This window comes from Lynx canadensis, chromosome D1 (genome assembly GCF_007474595.2).
Source record: "Lynx canadensis isolate LIC74 chromosome D1, mLynCan4.pri.v2, whole genome shotgun sequence".
NCBI lineage: Eukaryota > Metazoa > Chordata > Mammalia > Carnivora > Felidae > Lynx > Lynx canadensis.
Window position 1 is genome coordinate 21420596 of NC_044312.2, and position 21988 is coordinate 21442583.

A 21988-nucleotide genomic window follows, 5' to 3' on the forward strand; every position below is an offset into this window, starting at 1 on the left:
AAATTCTGTAACTATATATGGTGACAGCTGTTAACTAGACTTATTGTGGTGGTCATTTCATAACATACACAGATACTGAATCATGGTGTATACCTGAAAACAATATAATGTATGTCAGTTACACCTCAACTTAAAAAAATAAGATCTGCCACATTCTGGTGATGTTCAGGAGATTTCTTTAACTCTGAAACAGTTTATTCCTCTGTAAAAGATGATAGTCAAGGGAATACACATTATTTCTACCTTCTAAGAGGCTAAAGACAAATGGGAGTTGCGTAGAAAGGTATTCAGTCACTCCTAGGAAGTTCCTTTGCCACATCTGTTTCCTTTATGGAAGAGGAAAAAAGGATCTTTGTATGTGCTAGGGAGCTATATTTGCACAGTTAAGAAAACAAAGAAATTTCATGCTATAGACAGCCCTTGGTCCTTAACTAAAGACAATACGCTTTGTTTTTTGCTCTTACAATTATGGGTCCCAGAATTTTTGTCCAAAACTTAGATAGCTAGAATATAAAAGGAACTATATATAAAAATGAACAGGACAACGAAAATATCACATTTTACCTAATATAGCATGAGTTACTCAGGGCCAGGAAAGAAATTTGACAAATGTAATGTCTCTGTGAATCTTGTCCAAAGAGGGCAGGCAGTTTGATAAACATTATATGTTGCTAGAAATAAAAGCAAATGGACGGGTGCCTGGATGTCTCAGTCAGTTAAGCATCCCACTCTTGGTTTTGGCTCAGGTCATGATCTCACTGTTCGTGAGATGGAGCCCCATGTCGGGCTCTGCACTGACAGCAGGGAGCCTGCTTGGGAGTCTCTCTCTCCCTCTCTCTCTCTGCCCCGCCCCCGCTCACTCGTGTGTGTGTGTGTGTGTGTGTGTGTGTGTGTGTGTACACGTACATGCGCAAGCATGCACATGCTCTCTGAAAATAAACTTAAAAAAACAAAACCAAAAAACACTGGCAAACCCCTTGCTTAAAAAAAACCAATAGGGGTTTAGTTCTAGCTTAGAAGAGAGAGAGAAAGAGATCCAAACTTCAAATTGGCTCTATCAAGTCCTATTTTATAAGGTGAATTTAATCAAGATTGTATGATGAATTTTCACTGTGGAGATGATCATATGATTTTTCTCCCCACTCAATTAATAAATAAATTACATTCGATTTCCTAATGTTGAACCATCCATGCAGTCGTGGACTAAATCCTACTTAGATGAGTTAATGATGGTTTTGTTTGTTTGTTTTTTCTGCTGCTAAAATATCTAAAATTTTGTTTAGGATTTTTAAATTGATATTCATAAGTAAGGTTGGTCTGTAGTTTCCTTTTTTGTATGCTATCTTGCCAGATTTTGGCATCAATGTTACGCTTATCACATAAAAATAATTTTGGAGCTTTTCTTCTTTTTCTAGGCTGAGGATCTGCTTAAATAGTACAGGAAGTATTTGTTCTTAGGACGAATTCTTCTGTGAAACCATTTGGGTTTGGGAATTTTTGTAACTCTTTGACAACTTTCTGTATTTATCCTATGGAATTGGACTCTAGACTGTCTATAATGTTTCAGCATTAGTCTTATTAAATTAGATTTTCCTCAGAAATGGTCTAGTTCATCCAGGCTTCTTAATTCATTTGAATAGAGCTGAAACAAAGTAGTTTATTTGGTGGGGAAGGTTATTTCCTCTATTTCTATCTCCCCTTCTTTCTTAACTTTTGTATTCTCCCTCCCTTTTTTTCTGAATTAGAACAGATAGAAGTTGATCTGTTGTATCAGTTTTGCAAAGAATCCACTATTTATTCATTCTGCTGTTGTGTTTTCTAATTCAATAATTACTGATTTTAACTATATTAATTGCTACCCTATATTTTATCTAATTTTATTATGCTTGTTTTCCTGGCACATTAAGGCTTAATTCATTTATTTTCATTGTTCTGTTTATTGATACAGTATTTAAGGTTATGAGCTATTTTTCTGCTTTAGCTGTACACATATCCCATAAGTTGTAAAATGTTGAGTTTTCATATTCCTCTTCTGGAAAGTTTATAATTTTGCATGTTTCTTTCACCTGCAAGTAGCTTTAAGAGAGTTTTTAATAGCCAGCTTATAGAGGACTTTTGTGTTCTGGTTATGTAATTAAGTTTGGTTTTATTGCACAGTGATCAGAAAACATTATCTGTACTATATCCAATGTATGAAATTTATTGAGATTTGCTTTTGTGACCTAATATCCATTCAATTTATGTGACTGTCTTGCCCTTTTCACAGTAGGCTGTATTTCTAATTTCTAGGACACAAAACTGCATACACACACACACACATTAAATTTATATATATCATTGAAATGATGTATATATAAATTAGATTTATCTAACTGATTATCTTATTTAGACATAAGATTGTCTACCTTTTCTCTTTCTCTTTTCCTGTAAACTTGTTTTGCCATAGACTGACAAAGGTAATTTAAAGTTTCCTTCCACAATATGTTTTTTCTTCTTATAGCTCCTGATATTTTACTATTTGTTGAATGGAAGGTAACAACCATTACATACACATTGTTAATTTTACTCTATAACATTATAAAGTATTCTTACTTAACAGTTTTTGGCCTGATTTCCATTCTAGCTGATACCCATATTGTTTATTTGTTTATTTGTTTGCATTTACTTGGTACATCTTTGGCGGCCACCATTTTATTTTCAACCTTTTTGAATCATTTGGTTCAGATGTGCTTTTTGTATGCAACATGGACTTGTGGTTTGCTTTATGATTCAGCCTGAGTCTTTTTCTTTTTTTTTCTTTTTTAATGTTTATTTTGAGAGAGAGACAAAAAGTGCAAGCAAGGGAGGGGCAGAGAGAAAAGGAGAGAATCCCAAGCAGGTTCCATGCTGTCAATGTGGAGCCTGACATGGGGCTCAATCCCACAAACTGTGAGATCACAACTTGAGCAGAAATCAAGGATTGGACACTTAACCGACTGAGCCACCCAAGCGCCCCAGCCTGAGTCTTTTTCAATTAATAGAGAGGTTAAGACATTTACATTTATTTATATATTATATATTTGCTTTAACCCTATCATAATATTTTTTATGGCTTTTTATCTTATATTTACAATATTTTAATCATTCACTAGATGGTTTGCTTTCCTTTCTCTTCATGTTTGTGAAATTTTGATACTTAAAAAGATTTCTTTTTTGTATTGGTACATGCTTTATAATTAAAACTTTATATAAAACTCTTACTATATTAGTTCCCTGCTATGATTTAATGATGCAATTTCCTCTTCCTATCCCCTCTCCTCCCTCTTCTCTACCATCCAGTTTTAGCCAATAATAAATCCTTCCTTAATGTTGACTTTACACTGTTGAAGATACTTACTCTTTTTCTTTTTCTTTGTCAGCTTGTAGATACTCTTGTCCCACTTCCAAGGAGATGTCAAGTTGTTCTAATTAGGAAAATGTTCTAATTTAGGATTCTCAATTTCAGAAAGCTGTATCAATTAATCCCACCTCAGTTTAGTTATCAATTAAGGCATGTGGTTGTGCATGTTAATGGAAACAAAAGACAGTTTCAAGTCTAATGATCCCATAAAGTGACATCTTGAACTCTTCACCTGTAACTTAGTAAGAATTTAGGGAATATCTGTTGAATCCATCAATGGTTGGGCAAATCCTATAAGATAAGCAAGGCCTTCTTACTTTCCTGTGATATTATGGATTCCTTAGCCTAATTTTCCTTGTCAGATTTCTCTGTTAGCTTTCAGTGAGTCCCTCTCTCTGTGACCCTATTTGAGTTGCATTTTGTATATTCTTAGGAACTTTGTTCTTGGTATGGTTTTGAAGGGTAGCAGAATATGCTACTCCAAAATATGCCACTTTGGCATAAGGATTATTTTGAGCTGAAGGCAATTTTAAGAAAAAGTAGATACAAGAAAAACTCTGTGCCTTCCCCCTATTTACCTAAAAACAAGATATACATTTATAAAGTTGTTCCCCCTCCCCTCCCTACCTCCTTCTGGATGAAATTGTAGACACTTAGCCCAGAGACTTCACCAGGAGAATTACATAACAAACCTTACTAGCCCTTATCTTCCATTAGTTTCCCCTCATAGTTTGCCACCCCTAGAAGTTCAAAGGACTTTTTTTTTTTTATCTTGCCACTTCTCTACAAATTATTTTTCCTTTGTTAAGATACTGCTTAAGCCCAAGTTGTAACCACCCTTTGGAGTTACTCATCACTGAGTACTCTCTTAGGAATGCAGGATGCACGTGTTAACATACTTCTGTTTGTTTTTCTCTTGTTAGTCTGTCTTTTGTCATTCCAATTTTTAGGGCCCATCAAGGAATCTAAGGTAGATAGAATTTTGTTCTTCCCCTACATTTTCTGATAACCCACCACAGATCAAGTGGGGAGCATCTCGAAGCATAAGAAAATGAGACCTTTGGTTACCAGAAGTATCTTATGCTAAAAGTGCAAAGATAACCATCATGTGGGAGATTTAGATATGTTAATCACTCACTCCCCCTCCCCTGTGAGATCTAACTGGTGAGAAAGTACAAGGAGCCAAAAAAGCGTCACAATACCATTACACCTTTATTAATAGCAAAGCTGATTAGGGAAATATGTCAGGACTCAAACTTCCCTCCCAAAACCTGGACTCTAACTTCACCCAGCAAAGAACGGGAGGAGGAGGACTTGAAAATGAAATAGCGCAGATCTGGCTTGTTCTTGTCAAGACTTTGTCTTAATTCAGTACAAACAGGTCAGTGATCAAGAGAAACTGGGTGCAGCTCCATCAATGACCAACTTGTCTCTTTTCTGGTCTTATCTGTCAGATTAATCTGTCTTCCTCTCATAGAGTACAGCAAGCAAGAGAGAAAAAATGGGGTGGAAAGTGCTCAGTTCTTAACTGTTCCCTCCTGGCAAGTGGAACCAACTCTGTTCTTTGGTAGAGATTGCTGATTGCCTACCCGATAGCCATCTCCTCCTTGAAAGTAACAAAATTCTGATTTTTTTTCCAAGATGGTAATGTTCTGAAGCTAAATACCAAGTTGCCCCATCTCCCTTGTAAGTAGGCATGGCCGGTAAGATGTCAGTGGAAGTCACTCATTAGATAGGTAAAGCACCCTCTTCCTTTCTTTGTCCTGTGTCTTCTTGCTGCTTGGAATGTGGACACGGGAGCTCTAGCAGCCATATGGAACCCATGATGCATCCGCGAGAATGTAGCCACGACTAAGACATAAGAAGGAAGAGAGAGAGTCTGAGTCCTTGATGACTCACACTGCCATATCAGCTTTGGACTGCCTACTTCTAGATGCCTTTTATGTTAGAGAAAAACAAACCCTCATAAGTTTAAGCTACTGCAGTCAGACACATGTCATTAGCAGCTGAGGCAATTAGTAAATGATTTATTTCATTTATGGAAGTGTGAAGGAAGGGAGGGTGATAGGTTTCTCTATCTAACACATGGGCTGAGGGCCAGCAATGAGCCATAATCACAGTTATCTTCCCATATGCTCCACAGAATACAGAGAAACACCTGTCCCGGCCCTCCAAACTCTACCCAGAGTTCTTCTTGGACTCTCACTCCTGACACTTGATGTCTATCACTTATCTCAGTACCCCCCACCTATTTAGAATGTAGGAGAATGTGCAGATATCAAGAACAGTTTATTTTTTCTTATACTCCAAAAGTATTTTACCACCTAATCATTACATAATTCTATTTGGACATCAATGTTGATAATAGTTTTATATTTTTAACTTAAAATTGATTATAGATTATAATCATAGACCAAGACCAGAGTTATGGACTTAAGAGTCACCATAAAAATGCATGGCTGTTGAAGCCAGAGGAGATGGAGAGATGCCTGAGGAAGATCCAAGAAGAGAAGTGAACTCAGGTCTGAACCCAGAGGAATCCCAGCTTTAACAATGCTTCCTAAAGGGGAAAACTTCCTTTCCTGAAAATGAAAATGTCATGATAAGATCAGGTGACAGGGTTTTGGTATTGTGGCAGAGGGATTCACCTGAGGACACTGGACACAGAGCATCAAATTAGGTCTCTCCGTTACTGTAAAGCAGAAGCCCCAAACCTATTCCTGTCTGTTGACCACTGAGAACCTACAATTCCTCAACAGCGACCTTAAAAGAACAGGAAAGATGACTTATCCTTGGTTTGGGAGAGGAGTGAAGGTCTTTGGAATTTACAAAATGTTGTCTTTCCTGTAGGAGCAATAAATGTGTCTTATCTGACTATTGTAAGAACCAGGAAAGTACCTCTGAGTTTTGTCATTTCAGATCTTTAACGGGACTGCTTTCCAAAAGATCCAAGCCAGTATCTCCATAAGTCAAACTTATGTTTTCACCTCTGCTCACCCCAGTGCCATATGTAATGAGTGTAAGGAAGGATATTTTGTGGATTTAATGCATTTATTTCATAAGTATTCCTTTTCATTCATTCATTCACTCATATCCTTATGGTTCTGATTTATTCCTTGTTCCTACTCATTTATACCAATGGTAATTTTTTCTTTGTATCATAGTATACTTGCTCTTATCTCTCCCTATTCTCTACTCTTTCCTAATATCCCCAAGATCCCCACATATCCAGACACAGACAGTCCTCCAGAGGGTAGAAGTCAGCTAGGCCCAAAGGACCAACAAGCAGTTGTTCAGTATGGCATTAATACAATTCCAATGAGTTTAATGTAGGTAAGGTACCTTAAAAGTGCCCAAACATATAGTATATACTCAGTAAATGTTAAGTATGATTATCATAATCTAGGTATAATCCAAATATTTAGCAGATTTTTCTACCTTCTTTTGAGATCTCCTCACATTAACATATTTGGAGAAAATAAGGTTTGTCTTCTGTCTCCTCCTTAGTCAGTTCCATGCTGCAGGTCCTTCCCCATTCTGTTCTCAACTCCATCACAGTCTGGCATGCTTCTGGCCAAAACCTGGAACACTTGAACTACCTTTCTTCTCAGTATGATGCTGCTGCTTCCACATGAGTATCAGCAGAGAAGTAAATGTCAAGAAGGACTAACTTCTTACTGTCTTGTTTCTCATACCAATACAAACTGAGCAACTATCCAATTTTATGGACGAGGTAAAGAAATACAGGCAAAGAAAAATACATCAACTCAGTACTTTATATTACTCTCTCCATATCCAAAAAAAAGTACCAAATACTCTTCACAGAGAGTCTTCTCAAGGGCACCCCAGGTTCTAGCCTCTACTCAGCCCCATTCTTCTAGCCACACTGAGTCTCCATCTGCCCATCTTTGCACATGGGTTGGTCTGGTCCTGGGTTCACCTTCCTGCCTACACTCAAGGAAGTTTATAAGGGTATATTCCTTGAAATCTGAACTATTCAATATAGCATAGCAGAATCTTCAGCAGAGCAGTACAAAGTGGACTTTGGCACTCAAAATCTGGATCCATTTCAAGTTTCCCTGCAAGCAGAAAGTGTAATATGACTCCTCTTTCTTCCTGATTCTCTAATAGTTAACTGTAACACACACACATACATATATCAATACATACATATTCTTAGAGACAGTAAAATCTAAATCGACTTTAAAGAATAAAAGAATTTTCCTAAATGCCCCATAATGTACACAGTATCTTCAGGGAAGTATAGAGGAGAGGTAGCAGTTAACAATCATATAAATCTGTGAAATTTCTTCTTTGTTCTTGCTTTCAGCCTTAGCATACAGAGCCCAAGAAATTGGCCCAATTACAAAACCGCCTACACCATGGTTACCATTCCAAGCCCTAAGTGTTCTGAAACTTGGAAATGAAAGATTTTAGTTTTGATTTATCTTTACATTTCAAACCATGTAAAGAACTCTTGTGCAAGGGCTTCTCTTATGTGTACAAGTACGTACATTAAAGAGATGATTTATGATCTCCCTGGGCAAGCAACTTCTCAATGAGCTGGGAGACTATCTTACATATGGCTCCAAGGTATCTACATTGGTCTTTGGCAAAGCTGCTCCCATACCTGAAGAAAACATAAGTTCACTGTCCTGGACCTTCATACCATCACCTGCTCCATCCCCCAGCCAGAAATGTTGTTTGGAAAATCCATTTAGCCTACCAAGAAAAGAATGGAAGGCATGGGGCCACATCTTATTCATCTATCTCTTGGGCCCCGTATAGAGTCTAGTAAACAGTAGACACTTAATAGATGCTAAATTGCATGCAATGAACCAATGTAAATCTTACAAAATAGCATAATCTTCAAGAAGTGTATAAGCAAGAGACTTGTGGTTAACTGGAAAGAAGACCTAGTTGAGAAAAAAGAAGAAAAGTTCTGCACCTGTAAATAAAAAGATACTTAAGTATGATGCTTACCAGTAATTAATTTATACAAACAGAACCATCAGGAGAGCACTGTTCTCAGGGTTTTACCCAGCGCAAGTTTCACATCCTTATTCCTCAAACTGTAGATCAAAGGATTAAGCATGGGAACCACATTGGTGTAAAAGACTGAGGCAAATTTACTCTGGTCCATAGATGCAGGAAAAGAGCTTGTTAAATAGGTGAATGCCCCTGACCCAAAAAACAAAGCAACAGCAATTATGTGGGAGCCACATGTGCTGATGGCTTTGGATCTACCCTCAGCAGAAGGAATATGGAGGATATTAGAGAGAATCAAGGCATAAGAAATGAAGATGCTAATACTGGATATTGTGATGACCACTCCCACAACAATAAAAAACACTAGCTCATTGACATGGGTGCTGGTGCAGGAGAGCTGCAGGAGAGGAAGAACTTCACACAGATAATGGTGGATGATGTTGGAATCACAGAAAGTCAGTCTCCATATGCTCCCAGTGTGGGCCATGGCTCCAGCGAACCCTATCACATATGAACCAAACATGAGCAGAGAACAGACCTGAGGGGACATGGTGACCGTGTACAGCAGAGGCTTGCAGATAGCCACATAGCGATCATAGGCCATTGATACCAACACATAGCACTCAGAATTGACAAAGAAACAGAAGAAAAAAAGTTGAGTCATGCATCCCACGTAAGAGATGACATTTTCTGACAGAAAATCATTCAGCATTTTGGGGGTAAATACACAGGAATAACAGAGATCTATAAAAGACAAGTTGAAGAGAAAAAAGTACATGGGAGTGTGAAGGCTAGAATTTAGCCCAATTAAGGTAATCAAGCCCAAGTTGCCCACCACAGTAAACACATAGATCCCTAAGAACAGGACGAAGAGGGGAAGCTGGAGCTCTGGTTGTTCTGATAATCCCACTAGGATAAACTCAGTCACTGAGGAGCTGTTTCTCAGACTCATTCTCTTCCAGGGAGCTGTCTGTGGAAACAAACAATAAAACACATAGATTGATAATAGATATAAGCATAGCCGATGGAAGAAGGCTCTAGAAGATGAGCCAGTGCATTGATGTCCTTCCTTTTTACTTTACTTTCTTCTCTCATCTATGCACCGCCCCCCGCCCCCCACCCCCAGCCAAGCCATTGACAACATGCCTGTGACTATATCTGAGCTCCCCTGGGCTAGAGTGTGTTCTTGGGCACAAGAATTCTGTCCCTTCTTGAGAGATGAGGAGACAGAATTCCTGCATTTGCTGCCCAAGGACTAACAGAAGGACATCACAAGAGCCAGGAGTACAACCTGAGCCTACTGCCTCAGGCTCTGAGAGACAGGCTCTCATGTGACTCACTGTCTCCACCCATTCTCTGCCTCCCTCCCCTATAGAGAAAGCCAATAGTGTCCCCTACTGTCTCTGCACACCCTATTCTCTTCCTCTAAGCCCTCCACTCCATCTCACATCAAAGTCAGTGTTGAGAGCAGAGAAGAGACCAATATACCCTAGACCTCTTGGATGCGGGTTTAAAAGAAAACTATAAGGAAACATGGGATTCAGACATTCACCTTCCTTCTCCCTGGCCTCACTCAGTGCTGGGCTTTATGCAGCCTTTTTTCCATTAGCCCAAAGGAGAAAATGATGTTTATGCATAAGGGAGGCAGCCTCAAGTGTACTCTTCTTATTCCCCTAGTGTTGAGAATCAGACCTTTTACAGACCCCAGTCACCAAGGTGCTCTGGGAATAGACTAAGATTTCTGTTTGTGGATTTTCCCAGATGGTCTACATCAACTTCAGGAGCAAAAAAAAAATAGCAACTCTCATTTTTACCAGAACCCCAGCTGGCATATCACAGAGAAGTTTATGCTACTTGATGATCTCAGGGGCCTGCTTACAGACAATTTCCCTGGGAATTTCTCAGAGACTTGTCTATGAGGAAGGACTTGCACTGTCTTTGTTGACAACCTGGATAATGCTGCTTACCTGGCATCTTGGGACTCAGTTGTTCTACTCAAATTTCCCCATTACCCCAGGGATTTCATACCATTCATGCTGAATGTGGGGACTCATTTTTCCTCTCCTTCCTTAACTCTTGGTACTTAAGGTTGACTTTAAAGAAAAATGGCCTTGGGACACCTGGGTGGCTCGGTGAGTTTAGCATCTGACTTCAGCTCAGGTCATGATCTCATGGTTTGTGAGTTCGAGCCCCACATTAGGCTCTGTGCTGACAGCTCAGAGCCTGGAGACTATTTCAGATTCTGTGTTTCTCTCTTTCTCTCTGCCCCTCCCCCACTCACACTCTGTCTCTTCCTCTCTCTCTCTCTCAAAAATAAACAGTAAACAAACAAACAAACAAATAAATAAATAAATAAATAAAGGAAAATGACCTCAAACTTATTTTAGCCACCATTTCCAGATCTTCAGCAGGAGTTTTGCTAATAGGACCAAACATTTTTAGATCAGAATTGTAGATGCTACAGAGAACACCTCAGACAAAATGTTTCTAAGAGCCTGAGCTGTTCAGAACAGTGGAGACACCACACCACCACCACCACAAACACCACCTACCCTCAGCTCTATTAAGGGCCACAGGCAGGCCTTTGCTATATATAAGGAGATTAAAATATACCAACACATATGCAAGGAAGCACACACACACCTGCATAAAGTTACTCTATAGATGTGTGAAGGCCGGGATGTAACAGGAGATGTACCTGTTTTAGTCCTGTCATTCTCCAGATGACAAAGCTGCTTTCCATATGATCTGCTACATGAATATTCTAAGAAACATTCAAAGGCATGTAAGCAACTGCATTTGTAAGTTAACTGAGGCTGCCTAAAATAATCCCAGTTTTCCTGGAATAGTTCTGATTTACATCTATTATCCCTGTATAATTATTAATAGCATACTCTCTCACTCTCAAAAGTGTCTGGATTTGGAGAGGAAATTATATGGTCACCCTACTAAAAAGAGTATAAGCAGCTGTTCAGGTCCTCTGGCCCCTACTGTCTCTTAGACCTATTGACCTCCATCCCCATTCTGGCTAAGGAAGTATCTGTCTTTCACCCTTCTTGCCCTGAAAGTTCTCCTTAACTGAACTTACTCCTTCTGACCAACCAATACTGTATCTCAATAGACTCAGGTTCAAAAATAGGAAGAACACTTGCTGCAAGCTGTTTCTGATTTATACCTAACCAAAATCTCCAAAGCAGAGAAATACAAACCTGAACTACCTGCCTAAAATAGGTGGAAGGGAAATAAGAGGGAAAAGAATCACATTGGTTGAAGGAATAAACATTAGTATAATTTTACCTTGTAACCATTGGTACAATGGAACAACATTGTTGAATATCATGGCATATAGTACAATAAATTGATTAGTAATATTTAACAAATTTGGACATAGACATACATTTTGACCCATCAATTCAACTGCTAGGTCCATACCCCATAAAAATAAGTATACATGTTTACCCAAAGACATGTCAAGAATTTTCATAACACTATTATACATAATAATCAAGAACTGAAAACAACCCATATGTCAATCAACTGTAGACTGGGTAATAAATTGGTATTAATAAAATAGAATTCCATATAGCCATGAAAGCTAATAGCATAGATAAAGGTCACAAACCTATTATGAAACAGAAGAAGCCAAGCACAAAAGAGTGCATACTTTATGATTTCATGTATATGAATTTCAAAACTAAGAAAATCACTCTGTGGTGTTAGAAGTCAGATAGCAGTTATTCATGCTTGGTCTCCAGCCTAGTGACTGGAGAGGGATATATATATGAAGGATGTCTCAGGGTTGCTGACAGTGTTCTGTTTTTCATAGGGATACTGGTTACATGGATGTGTTCAGTTGGTAAAAATTCATCAAGCTGTATCCTTGCTACACTTGAAATTAAACGTTGACTTAAAACATAAATGGAGAACAAAAACAAATTAATATTTTAGCAAATCATCCTGCCAAGCTACTTTAACACTAAATTTACTAAGCACTTTTGATCCATAATTCCCTAACTTGTAAAATGGGAATTTACTGACCTGACAACTCAGTATGGTGGCACATGCAAAAGGACCATCATTTTATATTTTTTATCCATCTTGTATCTCTTAAGATAAAACTCCCTTTATTTCTTATATAAAGGGAGGGAATCAAGAGGTAAAAGAATTGATGCATATAGTGCAACTACAGAGTACCTGACATTATGCTGGATGTTTTCTAATGTAACATAATATTTACAACAACTGTACAGTATACATGTATATGGAAGATGTTTTTGTTTTTTCCAAAGATGGCCATGCCAGTGCGCATGCGCGCGCGCGCGCACGCCGCGCGCACACACATACACACACACACACACACACACACACACACACACACACACACACCTTGCATCCCACATGTTCTTGGTACAATAGGACTGACATTCCTCAAATAAAGAGATGGGATTTATGTTCCCTACACTTGCATCTAGGCAAGGACTTAGGATTTTTCCAAAAGAGCATGGCAGAAGCAGTGCTACTACGTGGCTTCCAAGATTCAGTCCTAACAGGGTACAGCTTTTACCTCTCTCTCTGTCTCTCTCTGTCTCTCTCTCTCTCTCTCTCTCTCTCTCTGTCTCTCTCCCCCTCCCTCCCTCCTTCCCTCCCTCTCTTTCCACTCCTGTTTCTCTTTTGTCATCTTCTAGACTTCAGGACAGTCATATTGGAACCCTCTGGCCTTTCCTCAAGACATAGCACAGGACAGCAAGTTTATGGCCATTTATCCAATATTAAGGGCACAGAAGCCCTCTAGGACCTGCATGCTAGTTGGTAGACATCAGGGGAAAATACTCAAGGGAAATGGCCAGAGGAATTTTTAGTACAAGTTTGAACTACTTGATCCAATTCCCCCTTACTCAGAAAATCTCCTTTCAGTTCTGTAGTTAGATGTTTTTAGGCTTATTTTTATGAAGAAAATAGTTATTTGCTTTTAGTACACATAATTTCATATCCGCTACATTTCTCTCTCTTGAATAACAGTTTGACAGATGTATGGCAATGGCCCAGCAATGGAAGAATGGGCATGATCTCTATTTATTAGAGTAGAATCAACTTACTCATTGATTCATCATCCAATAACTATTTATTAAGGCCAGCTATTTCCAGCACTCTTGCAAATTTTATACTCAGAAAAATCTTCCCGGATAGAACAAAACTAAGAATTCTGAGTAAAATATAAAAATCCTCTACCTGTTAATGTTTGATGTGGCAGGAACTAAGTGAATTCCTGTGAGAGCAAAAGAGAAAAGATCTGTATCCAAGGGGCACACAAGCACTGGACCTGGAGTTTGCCCTTGGGGAACTAGTAGATTTCCTATGGCCCAGAGTTGGGTGTTAATTGAGTTGCCTATGCAGGACCCAAGAGATAAATCCTGGGATAAATCCTTTTATGACTGAATCCTGGAAGCCTGAGAGTTTGGAACCATTATTGACTCATAATACTGGGTCCCCAAAAAGAAACATCTTCCATGGCTAAATTAGATGAATTAAAAAAAAGCCCGCATAGGAAGAAGGCAAAGATATGTGTCTGACTTGGCCTCGGCTCTAGGGAAGAGAAAGAGATAAAATATCCTCTGAGAATTTCTAGCAACCTCTGTGTTTCAGGCAAATGGATGGGTGGATGGATGGATGGATGGATGGATAGACAGATAGATAGATAAATAAATAAATAAATAAATAAATAAATAAATAAATTTTAAAAATCATATTACATATATAACAAAAAAAAATCATCTCTGGAAAATACAAGTTAGCTCCAGATATCAAAGAATTTCCCCAGATAACTATCCAGGGATCATGAGCTCTTAATGAAAAGCACTAAACAAACACAAAATAAGCCACCAGAAATGAGAATCATCATTAAATGATAAACCACAAGCTATAGAACCAGACCTGCAAAATCATTAGGCTTATCAGGGACAGAATACAAAATAATTTATTTAATGTGTTCAAAGGGTGGGGGGGGGAGCAAATTGGAAGTGTAATGAAGGCCCCATAAAAATTGACAAGGCAGGTTTTTAAAATAATCAAATAGAGCTTGTAGAAATGAACCTGGTAGTTGATTTAAAGAAATCAACCTGGTAGTTGAAATGAGGAACTGTATAAATATGTTAGACAGCCTCTTAAACACAGGTGAAGAGATAATGGGTAAATTGGAGGGTAGATCTAAAGAAATTATCCAAAGTTGGCATCAGCCTGGGGGGTGGGGGGAAAAGACTATGAGTTAGAAATGTAACTTAAGAAATGTAAAAATAGTGAAGGTCCAATAGACAGATAGAGAGCATTTGCTACCTTCTTGGGCCTGTGTTTTGCTCTGAGAATAAAGAGCAACCATCAAAACGGACACAATCCCTGCCCTTTAAATATGTAATCTAGATATATACCTAGATACCTAGAATAAACAGATGCTTATACATAACTAGGTAGAAATATTGACTGTGCAGCATTGGTACTCCTTCCATATTTGGGAATCTGCCCTTGTGTGACCCTTGGTTGAAGCCAAACTCAGCCTCCTTCTGTGAAACTTCCCCAAAGAACAAAAGACTGAGCTCAGCCAGTCAGATGTTCCCATGCAGGACTCTGAGTCTGGAATAAGTGACACAAGAAAGAGGAACAATTTATATTTCATTTTGTCAAAGACAAAGACAGAAAAACTACCAATTGATAACAAGTATTAGGTATTGGTGATACCCAGTGCAGCCTAACCAGATGGTTCTGCAGTACAGCTTGGCTGTGGTTCCACCACCTGGCTTCTCCTACATCCTGACTAGCTTCAGAAGCTGGTTCCCCAGCCTTCTCTAAGAGTCTGTTAATTACCCCCAATTTCTTGCCAATTAACTCCCTCTTTTGCCAAAGCTAACCAGAATAACTTCTGCTGTTTGCAGTCAACAACTCTGGCTTGTATAATAAGGACTGGAGATTCATGGGGCTGTACACAGGGAGTGGAGACAGAGAAAGCATTCAGGCTGTGGGACAAATTTATCCCTGGGATGAAGGCGGACACATCTGCAAAAATCACCTTCTTAGAGGGATGTAACAAACTCTCCCTCAAAGTTTTGCTCTGTTTTGAATGATTTTTTCCCTTTCATGGAAATGTTTGGATGTGGTTTGGAGGATAAATGAACAAGTATTTCTGATTCCACAGATTATTCTTCATACTCCTATGCAAAGTTTTTAAAACTTTCAATTCTTCGATGACTCTTTTTTTTTTTTTAATTTTTTTTTTCAACGTTTATTTATTTTTGGGACAGAGAGAGACAGAGCATGAACGGGGGAGGGGCAGAGAGAGAGGGAGACACAGAATCGGAAACAGGCTCCAGGCTCTGAGCCATCAGCCCAGAGCCCGACGCGGGGCTCGAACTCCTGGACCGCGAGATCGTGACCTGGCTGAAGTCGGACGCTTAACCGACTGCGCCACCCAGGCGCCCCTCGATGACTCTTTTTTAATGCAATACAGGCCTTAGCAAAAAAAAAAATAATAATAATAATAAAGAGGATTATATTTAACATCTAAGGCAGCTTATGGCACAATAACTATTTTTATTAATGATTAAATAACTAGCGTTTGTTTAAATTGGGCAATGTCATGATAGGGTTCTGTTTTTTGTGGACTCTATCTTCACTGTATTGCCTTTGATATTTTGTATAAAATCAATACATGGAATAGCTTTTTGTACACTTTTTAAAACTTGGGAAATCATTTTCCTCCAAAAAATCATTATAGAGTATTCTAGAAAGTATATCTTTGATTTTTTCTAACAGGTTATTTTGTACAAATCAAAACCACAATGAGATACAACCTGGCACCAGTCAGAATGGCTAAAATTACCAACTCAGGCAACAACAGATGTTGGCAAGGATGTGGAGAAAGGGGAACACTTTTGCACTGCTGATGGAAATGCAAACTGGTATAGCCACGCTGGAAAACAGTATTGAGGTTCCTCAAAAAATTTTGAAAAAAAATAGAACTCCCCAACAGGTTATTTTGTGCTAGATCTTTATTCAGAAATGGTCTCCAATTATTACATTGTTACTATGGAAATATGCAATCTATTTTATGATATGGTTTTAGAAATGCATTGCTATTAGGCTTGAATATAAGTAGAAGGTTACCAGCAGAGAAAATCAGGAGGACATTCTGAGCAAAGGGAGTCACAAAAGGAAATTAAAAGGCCATTAGAGGGGGAAAAAGCAGTGTAAATTTGGGGAATGGCAAATGATAGTGAGACTTGAATTATTGTATACATGGCAGGGAGGGGTAGGAAATAGTTGAGAAGGGTTAGGGGTAATAATAATAAATCATATCTCTCTTCCATTTCTGAAATTAGACACAGATGTCAGACCAAAAAAACAATTTCCAGTTTTATTGCTGATAAAGTTGATTGAAAGACCCCTGGATATACAATAGGACTTTATAATTCCTTCATGGCCCATCACAGACTAAATTAATGAATATAGGTCTAAACCAAGCTGGTCAACAGTTGGTATTCTCCAATAAAGGACAAGGGTTACAAATGAAAGAGATGATTGGGGATCTTGAGAATGTGCCTGTCCTAATCAGAAATGGGGCAAGGGGCTATAAGAAGGTGGCTAGGCCACACTGAGCCACATAAGTTCATTCTCCCAATTTCTCATGAGTCCTATAAATTGTTCCTTTCCTTTGGGTTAGAGTGGGTAGGATAAGGGGGAAGAGAAAGGGTTGCTTCTTTAACTACCTGCCTGGGATATAGAGTCTTCTTTACTAGGGAAAGAGAAACGTGAAGCGTAAATAAGGCTAGAATCTCTAGACTTGCCTTTGACTTTTGGTAAAAGATAAGAAGGATGGAGACCAGGAAAACTGAACTAATGTAGTGGGAGGAATATGCAGAATTGACACTAAGAATAAATCAAAGACAAAGCTACTCTTAGAATTTAGAGAAGGAATTTGAGGTCATCAGATGAACATATCACAGTTAAAAAAAAAACTCTTTGGAAAAAAGAAAACAATGTCTTTCTGTGCAGAAAATAGCAACATTTTGCATCATTCCACTGATCTTTTAGCTTTAAATGCAATGAATATAGTCATTGAAAATCATGATTTTGATAAAAATTTAATCACATGGAAAGCTGTTTACAGTGTGTTACAGAATGAAAAGTAAAGTTACAAAATTGTACTTAATATGATCACATTTGTGTCTATATATATATACACACACACACATAGTTTTTGCAAAAAAAGCTATACTATAGTATAGTGTGTGTGTGTGTGTGTGTGTGTGTGTATAGTTTTTGCAAAATGGTCTAAGTCACCACAACTACCCACACAGAAAAATATTCTGAAAAAATATACACCAAAATCCTAAGAGTAGTTATCTCTAGGTTGTAGGATCATGGATTTTTTTTTATCTTTTGCTTATCTCTTTTATATATTCCCATAATACTTGAGCATTACTTTTGCAAATATAAGAAAAAATATTTTTAAAAATTATATTAAAAACAAAACACTAATTTAGTATTTTAAGGTCTCACTAAGGATTCGTTCAACATTTATTTAGCACTTTCTATATCTGCCAGGCATTATGTTCTCTGCATGTGTTAGATCACCAGGTTGAGGTTTGAAATACAACCTCAAATAAACATTTTCTACATGTATTACTGCCCAGTCCCTGTTACAGTATTTCAGCAGGTCCCACATAAGTTTATATTACTGACCCTACTAGTTTAGTGCATTAAATGAAGAGAAAAATCTTTACGGTCTTCCTCTTGACATACCTTTTAGGCACATTGTTTCCAAATGAGAGTGAATATATAAACTTTCTCAGCTCAAAGGCAGCAGGAACTTGGACATTGCACAAAATGAATATATGTGCATCATATGTGCTATTTCTTAGGCACACAGATTGAGCCTCTGGAAGGCAGCAAGTGTAAGAGTATAGGCTCTAGAATGAGACAGTCTAAATTCAATTCTTTACTCCACCACCTACTATCTGTACAATCTTAAGCAAGCTCCTTAACTTGTAGAGAAGATTACGCGAGAACTTGTATGTACAGTCCAAGGGCATAAAGTTTCCAAAATGTCATATTGGGGTTTGAAAAACATGAGTCCCTTGAATGTGGAACTCTTGTCCACCTTCATTCTCAAGTCATGGAAGTCTGGAAAGTTAGGATAAAAGTAGGGGGTGCGTAGTCACTGCAAGCAAGATACAATATGAAGGAAGGAAGCAAATGGGACTAGGAGTCCTAGCTTTAAGGAAGCTAGACTGAATGGTATCAAAACCAAATTGTGTGGACAAGAGTCTTAGGACTTTTTTCCCTCCCACTCCAGGCCTATTTCTTCCTTTCATGTGGTCTCACCAGTCACTGATGGGAACCTAAAGAGATTGTCATGTGAGTTAGTAAAAAATGGTGAGAAGGGGACCACAGATGACACTCAGGAATCACTGACTTTGGGACATGGAGCAATGGCTTATTCACAGAGAACCAGGTCTATCACTTGTACACAGACAGGTATCCTCAAGGAAAAAAACATATAAATTAATATTTTATAAACACGAATATTCTCCCATTAAATACCTACTTGCAGAATTACATTAAATACAGCTCATTCCACCTACCATTCATATTTTGGTTTTAAACACCATTTGTCTCTAAATAGAACCAGTGCTGGGGCAGGGAAGTTACAAAATAAGCCTGAAACATATTGTTTTTCTGTAAAGCAACAAAGTGCTCAAAATCTAATAGAGAGATATTAAAAGAACATAGGAACTTGCATGAAGAGGCTCCCACTGGACAAATCAGGGACAAATTGAGCATCAATGTAAGCAATGACAATAATGAATCATAATCCATTACATAAAATTAGAAAGCATGAGTCCACAATAATATGAATGAATAACTAGATGAATGAGTGAATAGATAAATAAATACAGAAGGAAACGTTCTTCCTGACAAAGTACCAACTAGCAAATGAAGGACTGATGGAGTTAAAAAATCTCTACTTTTCAACCATCAGAGTAGTATTGATTCAGGCAAGAATTATCAATGGATGCTAAAACTAGAGTGTGAAAAATTGAAAAGGAACAAGACATTTCATAGTCTCAAAATATCTTCCCACAACTTTGTTTTCATTATAAAGGGAAAAGTAGTAATTTTCCTCAATAAAACTACTAGGAAATTGCAAAGTTCCAAAAACTATATCATCAAATGTTCCCAGAAACAATCTGACAGGTTATAGAATATATTCATTTGTGACAGTAAAGAAAGGAAGATTTGCTCTGAGAAAACAGTATTGTGCCCTGCAAGGTCAACAAGGAAGAATCAGTCTATGGTCTTGGTGACTTTTTCTAGTTTATCTTTGGGGGGCGCCTGGGTGGCTCAGTCAGTTAAGCATGGACCTAGGCTCAGGACATGATCTCATGTCAGCTGTGCTGACAGCTCAGAGCCTGGAGCCTCTGTTGGATTCTGTGTCTCCCTCTCTCTGCCCCTCCCCCCCCAAAAATAAACATTAAAAAGAAAAATAGCAATATACTAATTTTTCTTTTGAACACAATCTTGCTGGCTTAATCTGATATTCTGGGGAAAATGGGAGCTTCTTACATGAATAATTTTTTTTCATTGTATAAGTTTTTCTTCAGTGTGTTGTCTGTGGGATATGAGTGAAAATGGAGAGTACAGAATGAATACATAATTGTTGGTATTTTATAAAATTTCTTTCAGAGCCAGTGTTCAATTGATAGTGATTTAGAGTTTGCTTAAGTTAATCATTTTATATTGACAACACTATACTTGACCATAAAAAGGAGTGGAAAGTTGGGGCTTACAAATCTAAAATAGAGCCTGGTTCTGCTATAGCCACTAGGTGTGGGTTATTAATCAAAACGGACACCAGGAACTCCCCTCACACAAAACTTACAGTCTAATTTGTAGTGGATATGTATACAGAAAAGTAAATCAGTGGCCCTACACTTTGACCAACACTTAATAGGTTAAGTACAGTATGCTCTGAGAACACAGAGAAGAGACATTGAAACCAGCAGAGAGGTGACAGAAAGCTATTCCAGAAAGTCATCTCACAATAGATCATCACAAAAGTAAAACTCCAGAGTATCTTCCCTTCCTTGGCTCACAAAAAGATTACTGAGTTATGATGAAGCCAAGGAAAAGCCATTTAAAAAATAAAGGGATGAAGTAGAGTAGAATTTGCTACCCCAAAATATTTATCTTTGGCATAAGGGTTATCTTGATCTGATTAATTTTAAGAAAACAAAGGCATAGAAGAAGCTCTGAAAACCAAGTAGAAGTAGCCCTTTTGTGAGGGAAATTAATATTTATAAGGGAAATCTCTATGTGTAAGAGTGTCTCTCCCTCTGTACCAAGAAGAGGGGGATGACTAAATCTCTAGAAACCATTATCTAGCAGCAACTTAAATCTGCATAACAACCATGCCTTCATTTATGGTGCTTTATCTGATAACCTTTCATAACTGACGACCCTCCCCAACAGCATCCTCTTTTGTCTTTAGCTGGAAATGGTATTTAAGGTCGTGGCTTGGGACATTCTTCCTGAGTATCTCCCATGTATACAGGAGGTATACATGTTATTAAAGTTCTGTTTGTTTTTCTCCTGTTAATCAGTCTTTTATCACAGGGGAGTCAGCCAAGAATCTAGAAGGGTAGAGGGAAAATTATTTCCCTCCCCTATAGGGAGTATGTAAGGAAAAAAAAAAAAGGCAGAAGAAAGCAGTCTCAATTCTCCTTCTTTTCTTTCTTTTCTTTTCTTTTCTTTTCTTTTCTTTTCCTTATCCATTCAGACACCACAAGTAGTTTATGAAGTAGACAGGAATAAAAGGAGAAGACAGTAACACAACCCCAGCACTATCAAAATTAAAGGCAATCAGTTTTTATGAGTGGCACCCTTACTAGTACAGAATCTGGCCAAGAGTAGACAGTCTGAGTTTGTTTATACTGCTAGTAAGAGTGTGAATTGAGATAAACTTTCAAGAAGGAATTTTGAAATCATATTCAAAATCTCATGTCATTCAATAATTCCCAATCTAAAATATGTATCCTCATTAGGGAAAACTCAAAGAGTCATTGAATAAGTGTGCTAAGCATTATTGGTAATTTGGAAAAACAAAATAATATACAGTAGTAGAAAGCTGTTAATGAGATATACCCCCATATATTAGAATTTTGCAATCATAAAAATCAAGTTGGAAGAAAGAGAACAGAAAAACCAAATTCTGTGAGCTGTGTCTTGGGGCACATACTTACATAACCAGAGCTGACATTCCCTTGCTTTCACATTATGCTTTTCTCTCTGCCTCTTTTTGGGTACCCACAACCCTTCATAGATTCCTTTTCTGCTTTTTTATTCATTTATTTATCTAATAACAGCCCCTTCTCCCCCTTTTCATTGGTAGTTACATTTTAAAGGAACTGCTCATAGACTTTGAAAACAAGGAAAAGATTGTGTGTATGTATGTGCAGGTGTAACTGAACTCAAGAGGCTTGCCACTTGGTGTGCACTGAATTGAACAAAACTCAAGAAAGGGCTGAAAGCAAAGAACTTTGTACTACTTGTCACAAGTAAGGAGAGAGGAAG

General features: G+C 38.0%; 1 protein-coding gene across 1 annotated transcript; it reads right to left on the reverse strand.

The window, feature by feature from the left end:
* Nucleotides 1–8390: 8390 nt before the first annotated feature.
* Nucleotides 8391–9320, reverse strand: LOC115525113 (olfactory receptor 8B4). Its single transcript, XM_030332090.1, has one exon. The coding sequence runs from the start codon at nt 9318–9320 to the stop codon at nt 8391–8393; it is 930 nt and encodes a 309-aa protein (XP_030187950.1).
* Nucleotides 9321–21988: the final 12668 nt, after the last annotated feature.

Coding starts and splice junctions, on each gene's coding strand:
- LOC115525113 (XM_030332090.1), bottom strand. CDS start 9,320: ATGAGTCTGAGAAACAGCTCCTCAGTGACTGAGTTTATCCTAGTGGGA.